The sequence below is a fragment of the Plectrocnemia conspersa genome, unplaced genomic scaffold (assembly GCF_051122295.1).
Source record: "Plectrocnemia conspersa isolate PC_06_02 unplaced genomic scaffold, ASM5112229v1 ptg000009l, whole genome shotgun sequence".
Classification (NCBI taxonomy): domain Eukaryota; kingdom Metazoa; phylum Arthropoda; class Insecta; order Trichoptera; family Polycentropodidae; genus Plectrocnemia; species Plectrocnemia conspersa.
Genome location: NW_028277173.1, coordinates 19,570,134 through 19,591,705, shown reverse-complemented (window position 1 = coordinate 19,591,705; position 21,572 = coordinate 19,570,134). Strand labels below are relative to the sequence as shown.

General features: G+C 29.0%; 1 protein-coding gene across 5 annotated transcripts in view; it reads left to right on the top strand.

Annotated features, from left to right (window-relative positions):
* LOC148232157 (facilitated trehalose transporter Tret1-like) overlaps positions 1-21,572 on the top strand; it is a 30,668-nt gene that overhangs the window by 4,674 nt on the left and 4,422 nt on the right. For 3 of the 5 annotated variants that reach the window (XM_088192964.1, XM_088192962.1, XM_088192965.1), the window contains 2 exons: positions 6,229-6,356; positions 21,467-21,571. In XM_088192964.1, coding sequence (XP_088049090.1) covers positions 6,257-6,356; positions 21,467-21,571 — 205 coding nt within the window. In that variant the 5' untranslated portion in view covers positions 6,229-6,256. Of the gene's footprint in view, positions 1-5,242; positions 5,290-5,384; positions 5,517-6,228; positions 6,357-21,466; position 21,572 lie in introns of those variants that run through there. The other 2 variants (XM_088192960.1, XM_088192963.1) reach the window with 2 other exon arrangements.

The following is a 21,572-nucleotide window of genomic DNA, read 5'->3' as shown; positions in this document are numbered from 1 at the left end:
TTAAAATTGTATTTATTTGTTTGTGTATATATTTTTTAACAAAAATAATATTTATCTGATACTTTAGAAAAAGTTTTATAGATTTAACCACACAGTGTAATTTAATTTAAATTTATTGATATTTTTTTTGTATAAATGCAATTAACTAGAAATGGCAGCCAAAATGATATGTACAAATGTCATGTCGTTACTGTTGAGCGTTTGAGATGAGTTCTTGTGACACACAGACAGACAGACGCGTGTATTTTCTGTTTTATAATATAGATTTTGATGTTAAATAAATGAAAATACAGTCCAATATATTCTCTACTTTATATTTAAATTAATGAAAGTATAAAGTCATTTAATAGTAGGATTTTAATCACTTTTTCGTGCGCAATTTTGAACTCTAAACATTTAAAAAATTAGAGTGCTGATTTGTTTATAAATTCAATACGAAATTTTATATATTCAAAAATGTTTTTCTTTGAGTTTGCAGCAAATGGACGTTTCGCAACTGTTAAATTATATTTTCGCTAATAGAAATATATTTATATCTAGCGGTGAAAATGTAGCTTCACTGGTAATACACATTCACTGTAACATACACATATATAATATATGTATATGTAATATATTAATCATAGGATATTGGTACAAATAATCCAACCCTAAAAATTAGTCAACATTTTATGGTATGATACTATTGATTAGACATTTATTAATCGATTGCAGTATTATCGCATATTTCAATTTATTAATGCATTTTATGATGCAAGACCGTGCAATAATTAAGCGTGACACGACAAAAGTTCCATAATTTGGATAGCAACATCTGCTTTATTGATCTTCTTTGCTGACGTATTATGAGAACCAGACCCTCGCGACGAGCCTCCAACAATTCAGGGCTGTCTCACTCATGATTAATAGCCCTGTCTTTTACAAAATAACATACAATTGGATATTGGCCAGAGGTGCAAAAAAAATCTTTGCGTTGCACAACGTTTGCGATTAACATTCAAAGGCCAAGCCCCCAAGAGAACGTCACACATTTACATGCATACGTTCACTTTTGACGTCACATCGGACTTTAGTATGGTATTTTTGGACCTGTTTTGTGAAAAAATGTCGAGTCTTATCAGACACACCCACTTCAAACTTGGATCAGAATGATTACACGAACATAAATCAATTGAACTTCCTGGATTTAGATATTGTTATAATCTTTACAGTAAACATTACGCAGTAATACAAATGTTTTTCATCATAAAACTTTCTTGGAACAGTGACGTTTCATAATGAAACTAAAATTCCTACGGTCATGTCTTATTTTAAGCAGGCTTATTTTACATATGAGTTAGCAAATTCGTCGTGTCTCGTCCTCTTTTTTGTAGTACTTGGCCATATATCAAAACTGCATTCATAAACCGGTATATCTACATTCTATATGTTAAGCACAAGAATTTCAACTGTTGAATTTAATTCATTCTCTTACTGACCGTATAAAATACATGGAGGTATTTGTTTTGTTTGATTATTTTACATTGACTTTTATCAAAGTATCTAACAAAATAAAAAAAAATATGAAATGAAAGGTTAACGTCTTGAGTCAATATTAGATAAATCACATGAGTTAAAAGCAAAATAACGTAGAATATTGATCATTAAATATTATTATATTTTAATAGTTAACTATCTAATTTTAAAATTCTTCAAAAAGCTAACCATTTGCTCAACATTTATCCATATATAATAAAGAAAATATTGTCTAATATTTTTTTCGTTATAATAAGTAAAATATTTTTATGCGGATGTAATTAAACATGCTTACTATTAATAATATGTATCAACTACCTAATTATGTGCATACATACGTTAAATTTTTAATAATTCATATAAATAGACTAATATTGTACATAATTATGTGATGTTTTTAAACCACGTATTATTATAATCACATACACATTATTTTTTTATCAAAATTTCTCAAGAAAATTATGAATTGAAAATGAGAATTCTCATTTTTTGATATATTTCTAGGTAGATGGTATAAAAAAAAACTTTTTTTTTTATTTAAAAAATAAAAAATCACTATTAAACTATAAATTCAGAGATTTTAATACGATTCAAAATTATGTCATTTATAAGTGAAAATTCAAGTCTATAATTTAATGAGACTTGGGTCAATTTGCTTGGCAGGTATAAAACAGGTTCAAATCTTTTATTTAAATTTAAATAAATCTTAAGAAAAAACTTCTTACGTGTTAAAAGCGCCATAAACCCATGCCATTAGTATTTACAGTATGGCGGCTTAGGTTATTATAGAGAATGCGTCACAACGGCCGCTCGGGACTTCTTGCTTCTGCAAGTGCTATTATATTATTATATATTGACAATGAGCAAACATTGGAATGCGAAATGACAAGTTGATAATTTTCCTCACGACAATCATGGTCCAGCTAAGCTGTATGGAATCCAAAGTTCAGCATAATCTTCGGAGACAACTGGATCCATCAAACGCAGACAAGGCTACGAGGACTGACTCAAATTTTTTGCATTATAAGCATTTATAACAAACCAACTTTTTCTGGTAAAAAAATAAAAAGTTTGACAATAGTTCAGGATAAGACTATTTTTACTACTTTTACATTCTCGTATTGTCTTTTAATGTTTTTGTTTCCTAGGATAGTAATAGTTTCGCTAATGTTCCAGGGATTAACCACTTTTCGTTGTACACTATATAATACGATCGAGAAATGAATTGTTTTGATTGCGAAAGTTAAGAACTAATATTTTGGTTTCATTTAGTTTGCGCGGCATCCATTTGCCAAGCCATTTTGATTATCCTTGATGTTTTAAGTGGTCCAAAATTGTTGGATAAGTTGGACTCGATAAGTGAAAAAGACACACACATACTTGTATTTACCAGGAAATTTTTAAAACCACCACTGGACTGTTGGTTCATTAACAACCCCCGCACAAAAACTATGGTTTAGTTCACGAACAGTTTCTGATAATTTACCACCCATTTGGAAGCATACAAAAAATGTTTTTCCTATTAACCTAATATTAAACTAAAGCAATGTTAAAATTCTCTGCTATGTAATGAGTTCGTGTGTGTAATACGCACATACTCAAACACATTGGAAGGTTTGGATCGCAGTTGAATACTATATTAGGTTTAGATACATTGGTGAATATATGGTATTTTGAAGAGTTTTAGAATAAGATACTGTTTATTGTCTACCATTAATTAAAAAAAAAATATTGTGTGGCAACCCTATTCAAGTCGAACACCCCTACACAAAATGGAGGCTCGTCCGCCTACGTCACTCGTTAAGGTCGACGATAGTGAAATCGATAACGCTATGCCCAAAGACGCACGTGCACATGCCGTTAGCAAAGTTATTCGTTCACATCGCTGCACTGCATGTAATAAATTCAAAGCAGTAAAAACTTCACGATTTGTCGCGGATATTAACACACCACGTGTTGGAAAATTTCGTCCTTATGCGGTGAAATTTCCCGAATTTTCTTCGACCCTGACTCGGGTCACCTTTAGGAAAGTCACCTTCGTGACGCTATAGGAAATTTAACGGGAAAGTGGCGAAACGTAAGAGTGACGTATTTTTCGTATTAAAAAAAAACAAACCGTGACTAAATAAAGGAAGTGTTCAATTTTTATAACCTCAAGTGTTTTTCCGCGTTCTTTTACGTGTTGTAATAATAATTAATAAAATATATGTCATTGATTTACAGACTTGAATTTCAGTCTGATATCTCACTACTTAATAGTTATTAATTGTTTTTGTCCACTGTAACATTGCATTGAACGAACTCCTGTCATGTTACAACGAAAAATTTATAATTAATAAATAATGTCCAGAACCGATATTTATAAAGCTATCGAAAAATCGTGGCAATTGCGAGCGTTGGGTGTCGACAAAAATAACTGATTGATGTTTTAGAATAACTCTTACAAATTGGGTTTAAATAAAAATAAAAAATTTACAATCTTTAAATTATATCAATTGTGGTATTAGTAAAATAAATAAAAATCAATATATATCCTTATTAGTATTACAATACTATGAATCATATTGATATTGATTAATTATAACAAAAAACCTGTATGTGCAAGAAAAATACTATTGTTTCGAAATCAACGCGTAATATTTGTAGTTGCAGTTGTAATATCTTCATTGTAACTTATATTCTACAAAACAAACATTTTTCCTGTTTTTACGGAATAAAAGTCTAGTTATGATTCTAAAAATTACCATATGCTAAGATTATATTTATTAAGCCCACGTAGATATTTGATCAGATGATCATAAATCTTGTTTATTTTTATGGTTTTCTGATAATTTGTATTTGGGTAATTAAACGTTCATTAAATAAATATATTATTAATAAAGGAAAATGTGAGTTATTATTATATTATAAAATATTATTTACCGATATGAATAAACATATATACGTAAGTAATAATGTAAAGATGATTATCTTTTGAACTTTTGCCAATAACTAAGAACACATGATTTCTAAATTTATATTTCGGTCATATGATTTTAATGCTTTTTTAAGTTTTCCGTTAATACAATTTAACGATAATAAGGTGCTATAAATATCATACGGATCATCTTAAATTTTTATTTATAGTTATTAATGATATAAAAGTTACTCAATATTAATTTTAGTTATCATCGTGTAACTTTCATTTTAATTAACAATTACTATCACAATTTTGATAAATTCCAAACAAATTTAATATATTTTGATAGTGCAGCTACAATTATAAATTAAGATTAATAAATGTTTTTGAAACGTTCTGGAGCAATCGATATAAAATCTAATTATTTCGATGGCATTATATGTAAATTTGCTCTATAAAAAACACATTTAAAAGAATGACAAATAATACATTCTTAGATTAACCAGAATATATTTTTTTATATAGATCTATCTCCATTTTTTTAGCGAGCATTTTTTACTGATGGCTAACAAAACGGTGGCAATAATTAATAAAATAAATAATTAACTCATATATTGAAGATTTGGGATTTTTTATTATTAAACGATTTGGAACGCTTTTAAAAGTAGCCCAATCAGTTTTTAAATAATAATAAATTATTTTATCTATGTATATATTTGAATTGTAATCTGATTATTAAAATTCTTTGGGGTTGTTCAAATTATCTCAACCCCTCTTCGACCAGTACGGCTCTGTCTATATATATACGGTCTACAAATGCTCGACTTTCATTTTGCGTCCGACTGTTACACCGTTCGCACGTTGACGTTTGTTATGTAAGACTCACTTATTTCTTATTCTGTATTGATAAAAACACAATCGCGTTAAACTATTCCATGCGTATAACGAGAAATAACATAGCAAAACAATAATAATAAAATAACGTAATTTATAAATAATATTAAATGTGAAGTGAAACGTGAAATTGATATAATAAACACAAACGCGATCGAATAAAATGAAATTCGTAAATGTAAATGTGATCAATGGAAGTAGTCAATAAGTAAATATTACAAAGAAAGGTGTTTTAAGTTTAATTTAAGCTTTATAATAAACTTTAGTCAACGTCATATAAAATTTATTGAATTGATAACATAATTTAAATTTTAACGTGGTGTGTTATTGTGTTATATTTTAAATGTGTGAAAAATGTGCCTCAAAAATATAACTCGCATGACCTATTGACCTTCAAGTGACATTGACATATCAAATATATCACGTTTTTTAATTATATAAATACTAATAGTAAAATATTTTTAATAATAATGAATTACACATTAATAGTAATTTAATTATGCTATTATTTACATGAGTGTGTATATTAATATTATAATTGTTACATTTACTGGTAAATAGTATGAAATCGAGTTATCTGTAATGTTGCCAAGCTGCCAACTAAAAAAAATAAAAGTGTCGAATGTCAACTTAAAATTAAATAACAGGTTATCAACCTTGATTTATCTATGGCAAATTTAACTCGATAAGTTAAATATCAAGGATTTTCCGTATTTCATTATCTTAAAATAATATTTATTTAAAAAAATAATAAGAATAACAAATGAAATTATATTATTATTAATTATTCTAAACTAATGGCCGTTCAAGCTTTTTTTGTTTGTGATATAATACGCTCGATACTCGTTTAAAGGTCATGCGTTTTGATTTATTCGCATATGTGAAAGTATTTTTAATTATTTTTTATTTAATTACAACAGGTTGATAGTACTATAAAGCGGCCAAAACATGGATAAAATGGGAGATACCGCTGTTCACATGTTGAACAGCGATGGGAGGACGACAACGACTGCAAAAAAATTGACCCAATATGTAGCGGCTGTTTCAAGTAAGTTTTTTTTATTTACATACAGTTATACTTCAATAATACCTTTGAATGAGAAAAAATTACCATCTTTAGAATACACGTACATAGTATGGTAATTTTAAATTTTGTAATAACAGTTTTTAAAATCTGCGTTGAAAAAGGTTTTAATCTTGTTTAAGAAACTGTTAGGTTGAGGTAAAAAATATTCAATTTGAAGTAAAATAAAAAACATTTTTAACAATATACGGCCTTTAAGCTAAATATTTCAAACATATCTGTTGCTAATTATTTACATTAAAGAAAAACATTAAAATAATTAACAATGCTTACTATAAAACTCAAAGTTGAAATTTGCGTAACGAACCTTATTCTCATTGTAAATTTGAGTGCCACTCAACTTTTTTACGAGTGAATCAAAAATATCATCAATATTTTGTACAAAAAACAATATTTTTAAAAGTATAATAGCACTTTTATTTTGTGTATGTTATATTAAAAACATATTTTATTAATATATATAACTACTTTAACATGTTACTGATTTTTATTATTTTTCACTTGAAAAATATCTTATTTTTCCCAGTAAGTCAAAATTTGTAAAGCGAAATCTGCTAAATGCCACTCAACTTTTTTATTGGTGAATTAAAAACGCCGCCAATATGTTTTTAAAAAAAAGCAATATTTTTTGTAGTAAAAAGCATTCAGTTGCATTTTTTTATGTTATGTAAAAAATATTTTATTATTATAACTATTATTTGTTACTCATAAAATTACTGTTTATTTTTTTTATTCGAATTGCTTAAGTTTTTTAATTTAAAATTCTCAAAATTAATACTAGGTACCGAAAAAAAATTATGACTTTTTTAAGAAAAACCTTAACCAAAAAATATGATTTTTTCCCCTAATAACATAAAACTACCCTATTTTTAACTTTAATTTATAAATCTGTGCAGTTTACATAAAGTCGAAATCTATTTTATTCTCAATAATAATTTGAGTTCCATTAAACTTCTTCATGGTTTAATCAAAAGTACCGTCAATATGTTGTGAAAAGTCGTTAATTTTTTGTTTTAGATTTTTATGTTTCACTTCTCTCATAAATAATACTATATACATTTTGTATAATATTTAAAAAATATATTTATGGAACACGTGTGGATGTTTGATTCACCCATAAAAAAGTTGAGTGGCACACAAATTAATAATATGAATATAATATACAGATGGCCTATATTTTTTTTAACTCTTGGAAATTCTATGTATTTTTTGAAATACTGTAGTCATTCAATAGCCTCAATAGGAAGTTTCATAGCCTCAGCGTCAATTTCATTTGGATCCAGCAAGCATCTTGCTGAATCCAAATGAAATTGAGGTTGGAAAAAAATTCTCAGAACCTTGACGTATTTTATAAGTGAAAACTGACCCACCTATACATATATATATATATATATATATTATTGAAATAAGAATTTCTTCTACGACAAAAATAGTTTTTTTTACTAATCTTTCCTGTTAATATTTTTGAAATATAATATAAATTGTATTAGCTGTTAAAAATCTAAATTATTTAATAATGCTAGATTTTATTTATAGGTTCTCTAGTGCTAATTTTTCTGTAAATATAAAAAGGCTGCGAAGCACTGATGTAGAAAAAATATGCAACGATAAGATTAGTTTTTAATACTAATGTCACATGAAAAGTCACATTACCTTAGTAGAAGTCAGTATTTGGTCCTAAAAGCTGTGACGCCACTGGTTGTTAATGCGCTTGTAGGATAGATTCAGATAAAAAAATACTATTTATTTTAGATAGATCTCGCAATGATCATAACAACAGTAATTGTTATTTTTAGCAGAAACATTTTTATGTTGTGTTTAGTTAAGGACATGTATAATATAATAGTTACATATGTTTAAGTTTAATTATCGACATATTATCTATTAAAAAAAATATGAAACGCAAAAAGGTTGTAATAAGCGTGGGTTTTCTTATATTTTTCTAAAAAATAAATTATTACTTAAAGTGTGATTGAAGTTAGATAAAAATAAAGACGTAACATATAATAAAAAAATATCTGTTTTTACAGATATTCCTTTCCCAAATTTATTGGAAACGATTACACTGTTTAAGGGAATTGGATTTAATATGTGATTGTTATTTATTTGTGCTTATATATAATGTTTACCAAATAAATATGATCTGTATCTGTATAAAGTAGAAAAAAATTCGCTGTCTGATTTTATGTAGAAATTTAAATTAAATTTAGTTGAATTATTAGTACAAATATAACAGTAAATAATATTTTTTTAAATATTCTGTTTGTCTATTTCAATTTCATATAGATATAATAAAATATGTACTTTTTTGTAATCTGGGACCATATTATTATTTTTGTTTTAGATTGGTTAGATTTTTTGATTAAAATATTCAAAAAAAGGTATTCAGATAGCCTCGCAAAAAAAACTTACAAGAAATTCTTACGACATTTTACAAAAAAACACTATTGATATTTATTTCATTTAAATTTTTTACTAATAATTGTTTCCAAAACTCAATAAATAGTTATTAATTAAATTCTACATTTTAATATTTCAATATTATTTTAGTGGCATATCATTTTTTAATCATTTTTAGTCGAATTTTATGTAAATAATTATTCATAATTTATTTTAATAAGCACGTATGAATAATATTTATTTTATGTAAGTGCATTGTTTCTATGACATATGCTATTAAAATAATAAATAAATCCTTTGCTATCATTCGGAAAAACAATATAGTATATATATTTGTTATAATTTTTATTATCCCAAATGTTTTACAACAAAGATTTTTTTATGACGATTGAATTGATTTTACATTTTACCTATAATAACCGTTTTTTCTAACTACGCCTACATTTTCGGAACATTTGCGATAACAATTAAATATAAGTCCCGGAAAATCCGTATTTTTTAATTGTGAAATAATGCATACGTGACTCCAGTCAAGTCCCGATCAATGACGTCAAAAAGCTACCGAAAAACTCCTGCAACATTAATATGCCTTCATTGGTATAATAGGTTAACAACCAATTTCGCGGGGGTCATTTGCCAAATAATTCGGACTCTTATATTTATATAATATCACACTCAAGCACGATATAATGTATGTGTTGTAAGAACACATCAAAGCCAGGAACTTGTTTTTCTAAATGTCACAAACCTAGTTTTTTTGGTAGCTTTATCTTCCTCGATAAAGTATATCAGTAACGGTTAAAATTTCGTTCATATGTGTACTGTATTGTTATAAAACAACGTTAAAATCATTCCAACATTGTATCAACCAGTTTTATTTGGTTCTAATTCAATGAAATATTCGATTAAGATCGATAAAAGAATTACGGAGCATCGAATCATTGATCTCTAATTCTTTATAACCGCAGCTTACTTTAATCATGCTTTATTTGTCACGTTTTGATTATTTTGAATGATTAATAATTGATAAATTTATAGAAAACAATAAGGAAGTTATGCTTGTAAGTTAGCAAGAATTTCCGTATTTTTTGTTGTTTGTTGCTTTTGAGAGCTCACCAAATAATTCTTATCATAGATACGAAACAGTTTATTTATGCAATTCTTTAAAATTTGTTATCGAATAAAAGTGCCTCAATATTTATGTTACTCTAATAAATCTATAAATATAAATACTTCTTGGAAGTCATATAATTCAGACTTTATACATGGCTAAAAATCATATCTGATATTTCATTAAATATAATTTTAAAATATACAATTTTGCTTTCTTACTGTAAATATTCGTTTATGTGAAATTGTAGTATATAATGATAGCAATTCTTTTTCGGAACTTTAAGCACTGTTTTTCACTTCAGAGCTTTATTTTTAAAAGCAATAAAGCAAAAAGTCCAAGCAATATGTGATATTTTTTTCTTAAATTTGTATATTTTGTATCAATAATATTGTGGACTTATGTTTTTCTATTAAAATCAAAGTTAAAATATTCATAACATAGCAAAAATTATTTTCGTCCCAGTTTAATTTGTGCAAATCTTTCTTCTTACTATATTTATTGATTATCGTTTTTCTTACGAGTATGTAAATCATTACATCAAACGAGTTATATAATGAAAAATCACCACGCAACTAGTATCAAACAATCGACGTGCGATTTTCTGCTGGAAAAATGATTGATTACGCGAGTGTATAAAAAATCTTTCATCAAATCATTGATTATTATCATGCAATCGAGTCGTTCAAAGTTTAATCTGAGATGAGATGAAAAATTTCAAGTGGCAGATATTAAGAAAAGATTTATGCATTATGATTTTTTATTAGATAGTATCTTCAATGACTAAAAACGGTAACTCCGTTTGTTTCTTACCAGAATGAGTTATAAAGTCCTAAAGTTGAGGATATTATAGTATACATTTCAACATCGTTAATTGTAAAACAATAGAACAATGTTTATTCATATACTTGTATTTTAACGAGTATGGCGTTGAAACAAACGTTCCTTTGAATATAATCCTGAGTCTTATATACACTATTACCATTGACTACAACTAGGGATTGTAATACCGTTATTGAGGCAAAAACTGTCATTTGGTTCCACTGGTATTGCAAAATGAAATACCGGTAGTACCTAAAATATTTTTTTTTAATCAATTTTTTCGTACAATATGCGCGACGTGTCAACAAAAACTACTTTTGCATCCGTTGCGTGCACCACTGCCGTAACCAGTGCTTGGGCCCTACGATTCCAACCCTATGGGCGGGCACCAAGTTATTGACGGCCGAATGAGCGGGATCCACCCCTCGTAGTACTACATATTTTATGGAATTTCATTAGTATTTATCCCGAGCGTTGGGTCGGCCATTAATGCTTTCGTTGGCTGATCTGCATTGCTTTGCAATTGCATGCATTTGCGGTTCATCCGCAATCATCAAAGGAATACATTTCGAAAATAAATATAATTAAGAATAAATCCCACCTCAATCACATAAATATCACAATCGTAATACTGATACAAACATTATCTCGGTAATAATAGTATTGAAAATTCCGGTATTATTGCAATCCCTAACAACAACAAACTTTCCGGCAATGATTTTCAAATTATAAAAGATATTATTCACAATCATAACTAAATTGAATTATTAGTAGGAATTATCTATTGCCTTGACAATAAGTTAGAACATCAAAGAAACAATTTGCTTATCATCAAATGCAGGTCAACTATCCATATATTTAGTATGATACATAGATACTTTGAACAAACTACTCGAACTCATTACGCAATTTAACGAATTACAGAACTGATTGAATTTGGGTTATGAGACTGTATATCTATTGGCTATTATGCTAAGTAGCAATGATCATAATTTACTTGCGAATCTATTGAGCAACTCTCTCACTTTCGCTGCAGCTAAAATTTTGATAACCCGCCAAGTAAAACATAACTCGGTTGACTTTATGACATTTTTATTTTATTTAACAATATGAGTGCCAGTTTCAACTGGTGCATCGAAACTATGCACAGTATTTCAGTTTCATTTTATGTAATGCCCTTGTAATTTCTCTGTAGTTGTTTTCTAAGCTGGATCGCTTGAAGCTGGTTTAACTAGTAGTTTGTAAAAATCGACGCCTTCGCAGACGAATTCGTGTTGTAAGTAGGGTCATTGTTCAGACCTACATCGGTGTACCGGAAGACAAGATCGTGTCTGTTGTGGGATGCTGTCTGGCCATTCTTTAATTCGGTACAATTGCAGCCAGTGTCCCATTGGTGTATGAATTGAATTCTTAGCGCTGGTCCAATTCTAAATCGACAATCGGTGTACGATCAAAAATAGAACGTATGACATTATGTGTGCGAGAAGAAAGTGTATGGATCTCGATGGTTTTAATGCTGTCCCAAAAGTTGCCGTTACAAAAGAGTGCAGACAAAATAGTGCAAGATAATAATCATATTTTCTTGCGCTATTTTGTCTGCGTTCTTTTGTCCCGCGCTATTTTGTTCGGCACCCTTTTGTTACAGCGCCAAAAGACGCATGACAAAAGAGCGCTGACATATGAGCGTGGACAAAATGGCGCAGTGATAAAATTGCGCAAGAAAATTTGCGTTTTATCTCTCGCCGTTTTATCTTGCACTATTTTTTTGCTGCGCTCTTACATCCGCGTTCTTTTGTTACAGCGCCTGAAAGAATGCATGACAAAAGAGCGCCATTTTGTCTGCGTTCTTTTGTCCTGCGGCATTTTAGTAAGGCGCCATGCGTTGCACTGGTGTAAGATATAACGCATATTACCTTGCGCTATTTTGTCTCTACGCCCTTTTGTTGACTCTCATTTATCGGCACTCTTTTGAATGTGCTCGTTTGTAAAATCAACGTCAGTTATGTGCCAATGTCGTGATTAAAGTATCAAATATCGCCCTTTGATATAGCATGCGATTTTACTGATTGTACAGCTTGTGCGAACTAATACAAAGTGCACTCTGATATTTAGTCACACTTTTATCACAATCAGTATCGAATATATTTACAAATAAAATTATAGTAGATAATCTAGAAACTTTTTCGCCGCACCGTATAATTATATAAGCCATGTTCAAAAGTTGCACCTGGTTCACTGACTCGATTGTACTCCAATTTTTTGCAGCTGCATATGCACTAGTGACGTCCCCCTTTGGCCAAACGGTTGCTTCGGTGATTACAAAAATTTTTACCCCCTTACGAAATCTGTGCAAATATCAATTTGCGTACGCTCGCGATTCGCGACAAGGCGCGACAATTAATGACATATATTTAAAACTAACGAAGCGCTAACTCCGTCTTCGCGATCGATTAGCGCCTGGGGTGTTTTTTCCCGCTGGCAACACATTGAAAGTAGCGCGGCTCATTTTGAAATCGAAATCTGGAGTGTTTGCGGAGTAAACAGACAGATTATGTCCATTAGCGCTGTTCGATGGGAATGTTGACAATAAATTAAACCGGCAGTATTCAAACTGTGAGTCGCGGCATTATAATCAATCTTCAAATGTGTCATTGTGATTGTATAAAGGTGAATCTGATTTTTTCAATTGCAATTTTCACTAGGATTTTAATATCTATTTAAATTGCATTATAATAGATTTATGTATTTAAAACTGAAAGTGTTGTTTAGATTTTGGCAATCATTCAAGACCAAAGCGTCAATATAATTTCTTCGAAAAAACACGAGTCAATGAATACTATTTTTTCTCATCATGTTCTACATTTAGACCGTTAATGACCATTCAAAGGCTATGGACGTATTTGGAATAAAGAACTTTATGTTTAAATTATTGTAATTATTTTATATGATATATTTGTTTATAGTCACTTATGTATGTCATTTATTTTCAAGATAACATATACAGTTTATTTCGAAATTAATTTATTTTTAATGTAAAAAATATCTGTCTGATTTTAAAAGAATTGTATATACAATATTACAGTGGTGTAGCTAGGGTATGTGCCGCCCCCCCATATATTTTTTGCAGGGTCATAAAATCAGCATTTCTTAAAATAATAAATTGGTTATTATTAAGATCTTGTTATTCGTGGATTTATATATGATTTAGTGCATTCAGGGTTAAGAACCACACAAGACGACTCCATCGTGAATATGCCGCCTCCAAGCAAGTGCCGCCCGGGGCGGCCCGTCCCCTCCGTCCCACCATAGCTACGCCACTGATATATTAATATATATGTATAGTATATAGAAACCACAAAAATGGATATATACGATATTGCTTCTAGACACCAATGTATTAAATTTCATATGGCAAAAGATCAAACGATGAAATCTCACACCGTTGCTCTATCGATGATAATTTCGATTTTAACAACGCCGTTAAAGCAATTAAACTCGTCTTTAATAAAGCTATTAAGATGTACTTTTACGTCACTATTAATTTACATTGAGACTTTTCAATGTTTATTTACCTAATTAACTGTTAAGTTTAAAAAAATATTTTATGATTACTCTGTGTTTCTTTAGATTTATGCTTAATCAAAGAATAATTTATTATGTAGATATATTATAGTATGTAGACGTCTTTGCAACAATATTGCTCGTTAATTACTTGATTGATAGCGAAGTGAGTATAGTTACCAGATTATAAAATAAAATGGCCAAAAAATTGCACTGACTTCTTGAGAAGAGTCAATAGTTTTAACGTATAAAAGATAATATTACGAATACCTGGCAGCCCTGTTTTGTTTTACATGTGACGATGAGAGGTAAATAAAAGTTATACGCTTGACGTGTTGAAGTCAAACTAGAAACTCAAACACTTTACAATGCGAATGACGCGAGATGAGATTTTTTTATTCATCAATATGCAACGACTTTTACAGAAGTACAAATATGTATATGTAAGCATAATTAATCAGCAAACTAAAATATTTAACGTGCGCCATGTGTCTACGCATGAGGGTACGCAAACATGCGTTAAACGTGTTTGGTTAAGTTCAACTGCATTAGCTTATCCTTATCGTAACGTGGGAAGTGTCGAAGCGATAGTATTAAAAACACATAGTATATATTTGTATACTTTATATATCAAAACACACCAGAAAAACCGTGATCTAAGTCACCGCCTGCTCGAAATATATTTTGGTGAAAATAGTATTGTGTTTTGAGAAAGTTCATTGATCGAAGTTGTGTGTATGTATAACGGGATATTTCCATCTTGACAGTAAACTCATTCGGAATACGTTATAAAGTGTCACACAGGTGCATTTCAATTGCTCGTAATCAAAACGTGCATATACATTTGTTTAAAGACGGGTTATATTTCATTAATAACGTTGTTAATATCGAAATTATCGTAAACAAAACATGTGTTCATTTAAACTCTTGATATTTGAAGTTTAATGCATTTGTGACGTGCGGGACACGTTTTTTTATATATCCTGAAATGTAGAGCATACAAGTTTTTTTGTTTCTCATAACAAACTTTAAAAACTTAATGTCAGCCTCAGACAAATAAAAACATGCATTCAGAGGTTGATATTATATGTTCAAATTTTGTGTTGAATTGATTGTTTAAATTATGGTTGTAATATCGATTGCTTTCTATTTTAGTTTTATCGAATAGAAAAAGTTCAGTAAAGTTAGTTACATTCTGAGACATGTGTGTATGTATATGTATGTACATGTGTAGGTTAGCACCAAACGAATTAAAGAAAAAACCTTGAATATCATTTCATGTTAGTAATCAAAAATTATTTCAATAATATTAAAATACATTAATATTGTCAATGTTTTTTTCTTCGTTTTATATAAAAAGTATATGCAACATGCTTGATATTAATTCTAGATGTCATTTACACTCAAACTGTGTCTCTATGTGCATATGTCTGTTTTATTAAAAACAGACACACATAATTTTCATTATTTTCTCTTTGCCATAAAAATTCTAAACGTAATTTAAATAATTGTTTATACAGTACTTTTAAATCAATGTAAATGTAGATAAAATTGTAAAAAACATGCAAAAAAGTTTTAGCGCATTTGCTTTAATTAATTGTCAAGATAATGGATTAATAGGTAGTAATTCAAAAGCATAGAATACCAGAGCATAATCTAACCTTCATAGTTGGTAGCCCTATTATGCTGTTGAATAATTTGGATCCACCAAAACCTTTCAATGAAGACTCCTTTAGTGTGATAGGAATTTATTCATTTGTGCTTCTCTCGTGGTCAATTTTTTTTTAGCAACATACAGATATATTCTCTACATTATAATTCTCAGTTTGCATTGAATGGCTTAAAAATGTATAATACATACGGCAATCAATCTAAGCGTCAATGGAATAAACTTCTCGGTTCAAAGATAATCCCAGTTGTAGCACACTAATTTTTCTAAATTGATAATGGACGATGAATAAACTAGCGGTTAACCACTTGGGTTTCTCGAGATATAAGAATTCTCATTTTCGCTTCTCGAGAAATTTTGATAATATACATTTACATTAATACAGTATAACATTGTAGATATATTTATATATGTAAAATACCTTTACTGTTTTTATTTTTTGCCAGTAATTAATCATGAAATTTATATTATTCATAGTAATTAAAATATAAAAGAACTTGAGGAATGGTAAAACATTTATCATTTATTAAAACATATTAGTATGTTAAAAATAACTTTTTAAAAACCGCGTACCATGTAAAGTCAAATCGTCATTCTTTTTATTTTTTTGTTATAAAATTTTAGGTTGAAACTCCCTACACATTTTTCAATTTGATAATTCACACACAGAACGGATTCTTCATATATGATTAATAATTTAGTTTTAGATTACCGAAAAAAAGATAATGCCGATTAGAGTAGTTGAAAACATCATAAACAATCTTTTACCATTCAAGTACTTCCGACCTCTATTAAAAGCTTCTAAGAGAGCATCATCTGGCATGGACCCATCCTTTTTATGCAGCGGATATAAAACATTTAAAAATATTCGTACAAATTTCTTGAGAATTATTTTAAAGAAACACTTCCTGAATCCAAGTGTATAACCACAAAAACAAACTAACCCTCAAGGTTGTGTCCACTGTGCAATTGAACACAGTTGGTTATGAATGCATTGTAAATATATGAGGCAACGATTCTGATTAGCACATTCTTCAAGCGGATTAAATTATTAATTCACCATGACAATATATATGTCAAAAGAAAATTGAATTGAAAGATTAATTCTTCTCTCATTGTCACATTTTACAAGCAGAGCTTCTATCTATAATAAGTCAAAGAATATGGTATCTGTTTATAAAAAAAGCTATAGACTTGCATATAGCTTTATTATTTTGTTGAGAAAATTGCTTTACAAAAAGCTAAACATCGAAAGGAAAAAAGTCAGAGGAATATGAGTAATTCATGAGATATGTATAATAAAACCTTTTGTTTCTTGCAATAACGACGTCGATGGTAATTTTCACCCACTTCGCCGTTAACGATAAATCGTTACGTGACTGCATTTTACTTATTTTACGATCATCTTTCAGCTTGATTTTGCCATATTGCTTCGATTATTCGAATATGAACGAGTCAAATATTCATAATATATACATTAAACATTTATTACGAAGCGCTTTCTCCGAAAAAGTAATTAATTTGATGTTTATTACTTTCCCTCCTTAATTTCTGCGAATTCATTTACATCCCCCTCGCATTTTGGTAATGGCTGCTGATAGGAATGGCCGTTTGCAAGCTACATGGCTTTTACACATTTCATTTTGAAAAATGTATGCATATATTTTTGGCAGCAGTTTGTGTTTGTGTCGGGCTTGCAGCCATAAATGTACCAATTACATAGAGTTAAAAAATTCCGCCAAAAATATAGCAAATTTAGTATCGTTGGATCGTTAGTAGGAACATTTGACACGGTTTCTTGAGGACTTCTAAATTTCGCACGCTCATCACTGATATAATCATCTCTAATGTGTTGTATGTTTATAAACATAATCTATTTACGAATGCTACCGATGTTAACATATTTACATAATAACGCAAAAGATTAATTATAGCACAGGCAATCGACTGTATAGTTGTTATCTAATATTTACAACAATGTATTTACTAATTTGTTTTGGGATCCCGAGCGATAAAAAAAATGCTAGCGTATTTTTAGACCGTAGAACGTATTTCCTCCAGTGGTAAATTGAGCTTGATTTGGGTATAATTTGGGACGAAATGAGTGTTGATTGATTGTAATTGTTACAGCGACCTGTCTTACCCAAAAAACGTAGCGCTGTATTTTTTGTCAAATATGTTTGGAGCAATTATTTTAATTATTTTGACAACGCGTTACCTGGTAATGTGAACGGAGAGTAAGAGTAGTTGGTGTGTCCATTAAAATTGATGGAAATACAGAAACACCTTTCACTTTTCACCGATTTTCTAATACGCTGCTCGCTCGTTACACTCTTATGATTTTGCGCAATTTAAAAAAAAATTGGTCTAATTTTTTTGTTAACTGTCGCATACCAAACAATGGATTTACACTGACTGCTTATGTGTATTTTTGGCCAAGAATTTTATGTTTATATTCGCTACGTTCGTGAGCGATATATTTTTTTTTGTAAATCATAAAAAGTTAGTAAACACATACAAAGTTAAGTAAATTATGTCTAATATTGGAACGTTACGTAGATATCTACTTTATTGGTTCACTTTTCACCTCGTATAAAAAAATGTTTAAAATTTGATTGATTGATGTTTCGATAATGTAACCTGAATGCATTTGGTGAGCCTAAAAAACGACTTTTTTATTCCAAGTCTCGCACCTGCTGTTTTGCTTGACACCCAACGCGCGAAGAGCCTTCAATATTCTTAAATGTTTTATTGAAGACACTCGACATTTCTTAAAATTATTTGTTAAGCTCGTGGAACGTTAAACGCCTATTACAATACCTTTTTCTTTTATTTATATTTTTGCATTTTTGTATAATCAGACCCAATGGATGGACTTTTTGATCACGAGTTCATCAGTGACAGTGGGATGACCTTACATTATTTTTTCTTCAAATTTCTTTATCAACAACAATAAAAAATTGCATTATATAGGTCTGTCGAATGACTTGATGAAAAATCTCATTTTACTTTGAGATCAATATAAAATTCTGGATATAATAAAAAAGTAAAATAAACCCTTCAAAAATATACATAAAAATGTCTCTGTTCCGTTTATAACGTCACTCAGTACAATTTCCATGTGAAGTTAATCTGAAACCCACGTTAATAATTTAGGCAAAGAGTAAACAGTAGTGTTTGTTTGTAAGCAAATCTTTTATTTTATTGTATTACAGATTTACATTTACATTGACATTAAAAAACATTGGTATATTTTAAATATACACTTTATAAAATACTAAAGCCTAAAAATGTGATAACAATTAGTAATTATTATTTTAAAGGTCACATTACTGATCATACATGTCAGTATATTTATTAAAATAAAATAATTGTATGGGTTACTAGATGTCGCTAGAATAATTATAATGTAAATGTAAAGACACATAATTGATAATTAAGTTAGCTGTTTCTTTTTATTTCAATATTATTACCAGTAAGTTTCTAAAACAAGGTGTGTTCATTTAATTATGGTGACAAATATCAAGAGAACACTAAAAGAAAGTTCATTTCGGAAATTTTTGTTCATTGAGGGACAAAATAGGACAACATTTTTGAGGAGGTAAGTCCTCCTCAAAGAAGGATGTTTGGTCATCTTTATTTAATTAATCTAATGAACTAAATTAAAACTATAATTTCTTAAACTTTAATAAATTTCTTGGAATTAAGAAACTAGTAATTTTCGATTATGTCAACCAAAATTTTTGTTAGAAAATTTTACTATGAATTTATATATTATTTAGATTCATAAGCCAGGAAATTATTTTTAACCTTATAAATTAAACAGTATTTTATTGTAAACAGTTCATTGCTACTTTTTTGCTTAATATTTTTTTTAAATATTCTAATATTAAATAACTGCTTAACAATTATGTGTGTATTTAACCAAAGTGCAGTATCTTGAGTAACTAGTTGTAGGATTCATCTAAATAAATTTAATACTAATTTTAAATACATAGTATATAGACAGATCTTAAAATTAATCAAAATATATTTAATGTATTTTACTAATATGTTATCATTTCTATTAAAAATATATACTTTATCACTTACTTGAATTAAAACTGGTTTAAATTCAGCATCAAATTGAAGTGCAATTCACATCATATCAGATGAATTGCCAGATGCAATTGTGTCGACCAATCAAAATTTTGGAGCAATTGATCGGTCATTTACTTGTCCAATATACAATAAGATCTTATGTATATTGCAGTCAAAGGTTTTGTTATAAAATTTTGATAATTTCAGATGATCAGATGAATAGTTTTTTATCATTATATACTAGATTGCATCAATATGTATTTTGATCTGATCGGTACCTATTGTAAAAAAAACTAAGTTAAAAATATGTTCTTATAACCGATAACTATATATTTAATCTCTAATGGAAGTATAAATCTACTATTATTTGTATGGTGAGGTAAACAGCTAAACTAACACACTCCGACGCCGTCTTGGTAATATAATCCAAAGTAAACCGTTCGATTCATATTGCTATGATTGAAATGTGAACACAATACATTGAACCGCTCCCATTGTAACATTAAAGGTATTATATACTGCATTCAAGTTTTCCAAGTGAATATGTTTACACATGATTATATAAAACAAATGATAACATTTAGGTTTTCCATTATGCGCATTTAAATAAATATTATTCTAGATCAGAAAAAAGGTTGTCAGATATTGTCATGTGCTAGAAATATGAACTTTAACTCATATTATTTTTATCAACGTTCTCCACCGATAAACGAAAACAAACATACTTAAAGATTTATGTTTAAATGCATGTCTAATTTTTTTTTATTATTTATATCAACATTCTTCAGCGATAAATGAAAACAAACCTACTTAAAGATTTATGTTTTGATGCATGTTTAAAAAAATCAGAGTTGCTATGGAATATTTATTTATTTATTTTTATTAAATCTTCCTTTGTAATCAGATATAATAAATACCTACAAATAAGTATTAACCACCAGACTGCAAGTCTGGGAATCAGTGACATCTATAATAATAATTATAAATTATTATGTTTAATATAATTTATAACCAATAGATGTCACTACAGCTGGGGCCGGTTTTTTAATAATAGCGCATATTTTATAAATAAAAACTCGAGTGCCGTTGCCGGGACTCGAACCCACAACCTCAGAGTTACTAGTCTGAGACGTTATGGATTACTCTATTCCGTCCTTAATATATATAAATGTACGCAATCGTAACGTGAAATAAAACTACAACGTATTGTATATGTGAAAGATAAAATATGACAGCTCACCATATCATTGATTGTTTGACATTTGATCCACAATTGTAAGCGTTATCAACACCAATCATAATACTAGTGTTAAGATGATCTTGCATGTAATCTAAAATGGCATTGCTTTTAATCTGAATCTATATACTGTTTCACATATTGAGTCTTTTGGTGTTAAGTACATATATCTAATAGTGATTTATTTTTTTCAGCTGGAATCGGCGCAGTCATAGCTGGTACCATCTTGGCGTGGACTTCGCCTGTACTTGGACAGTTGCAGAATGCTAATTCAACTGTGCCTATAACTGATGAAGAAGG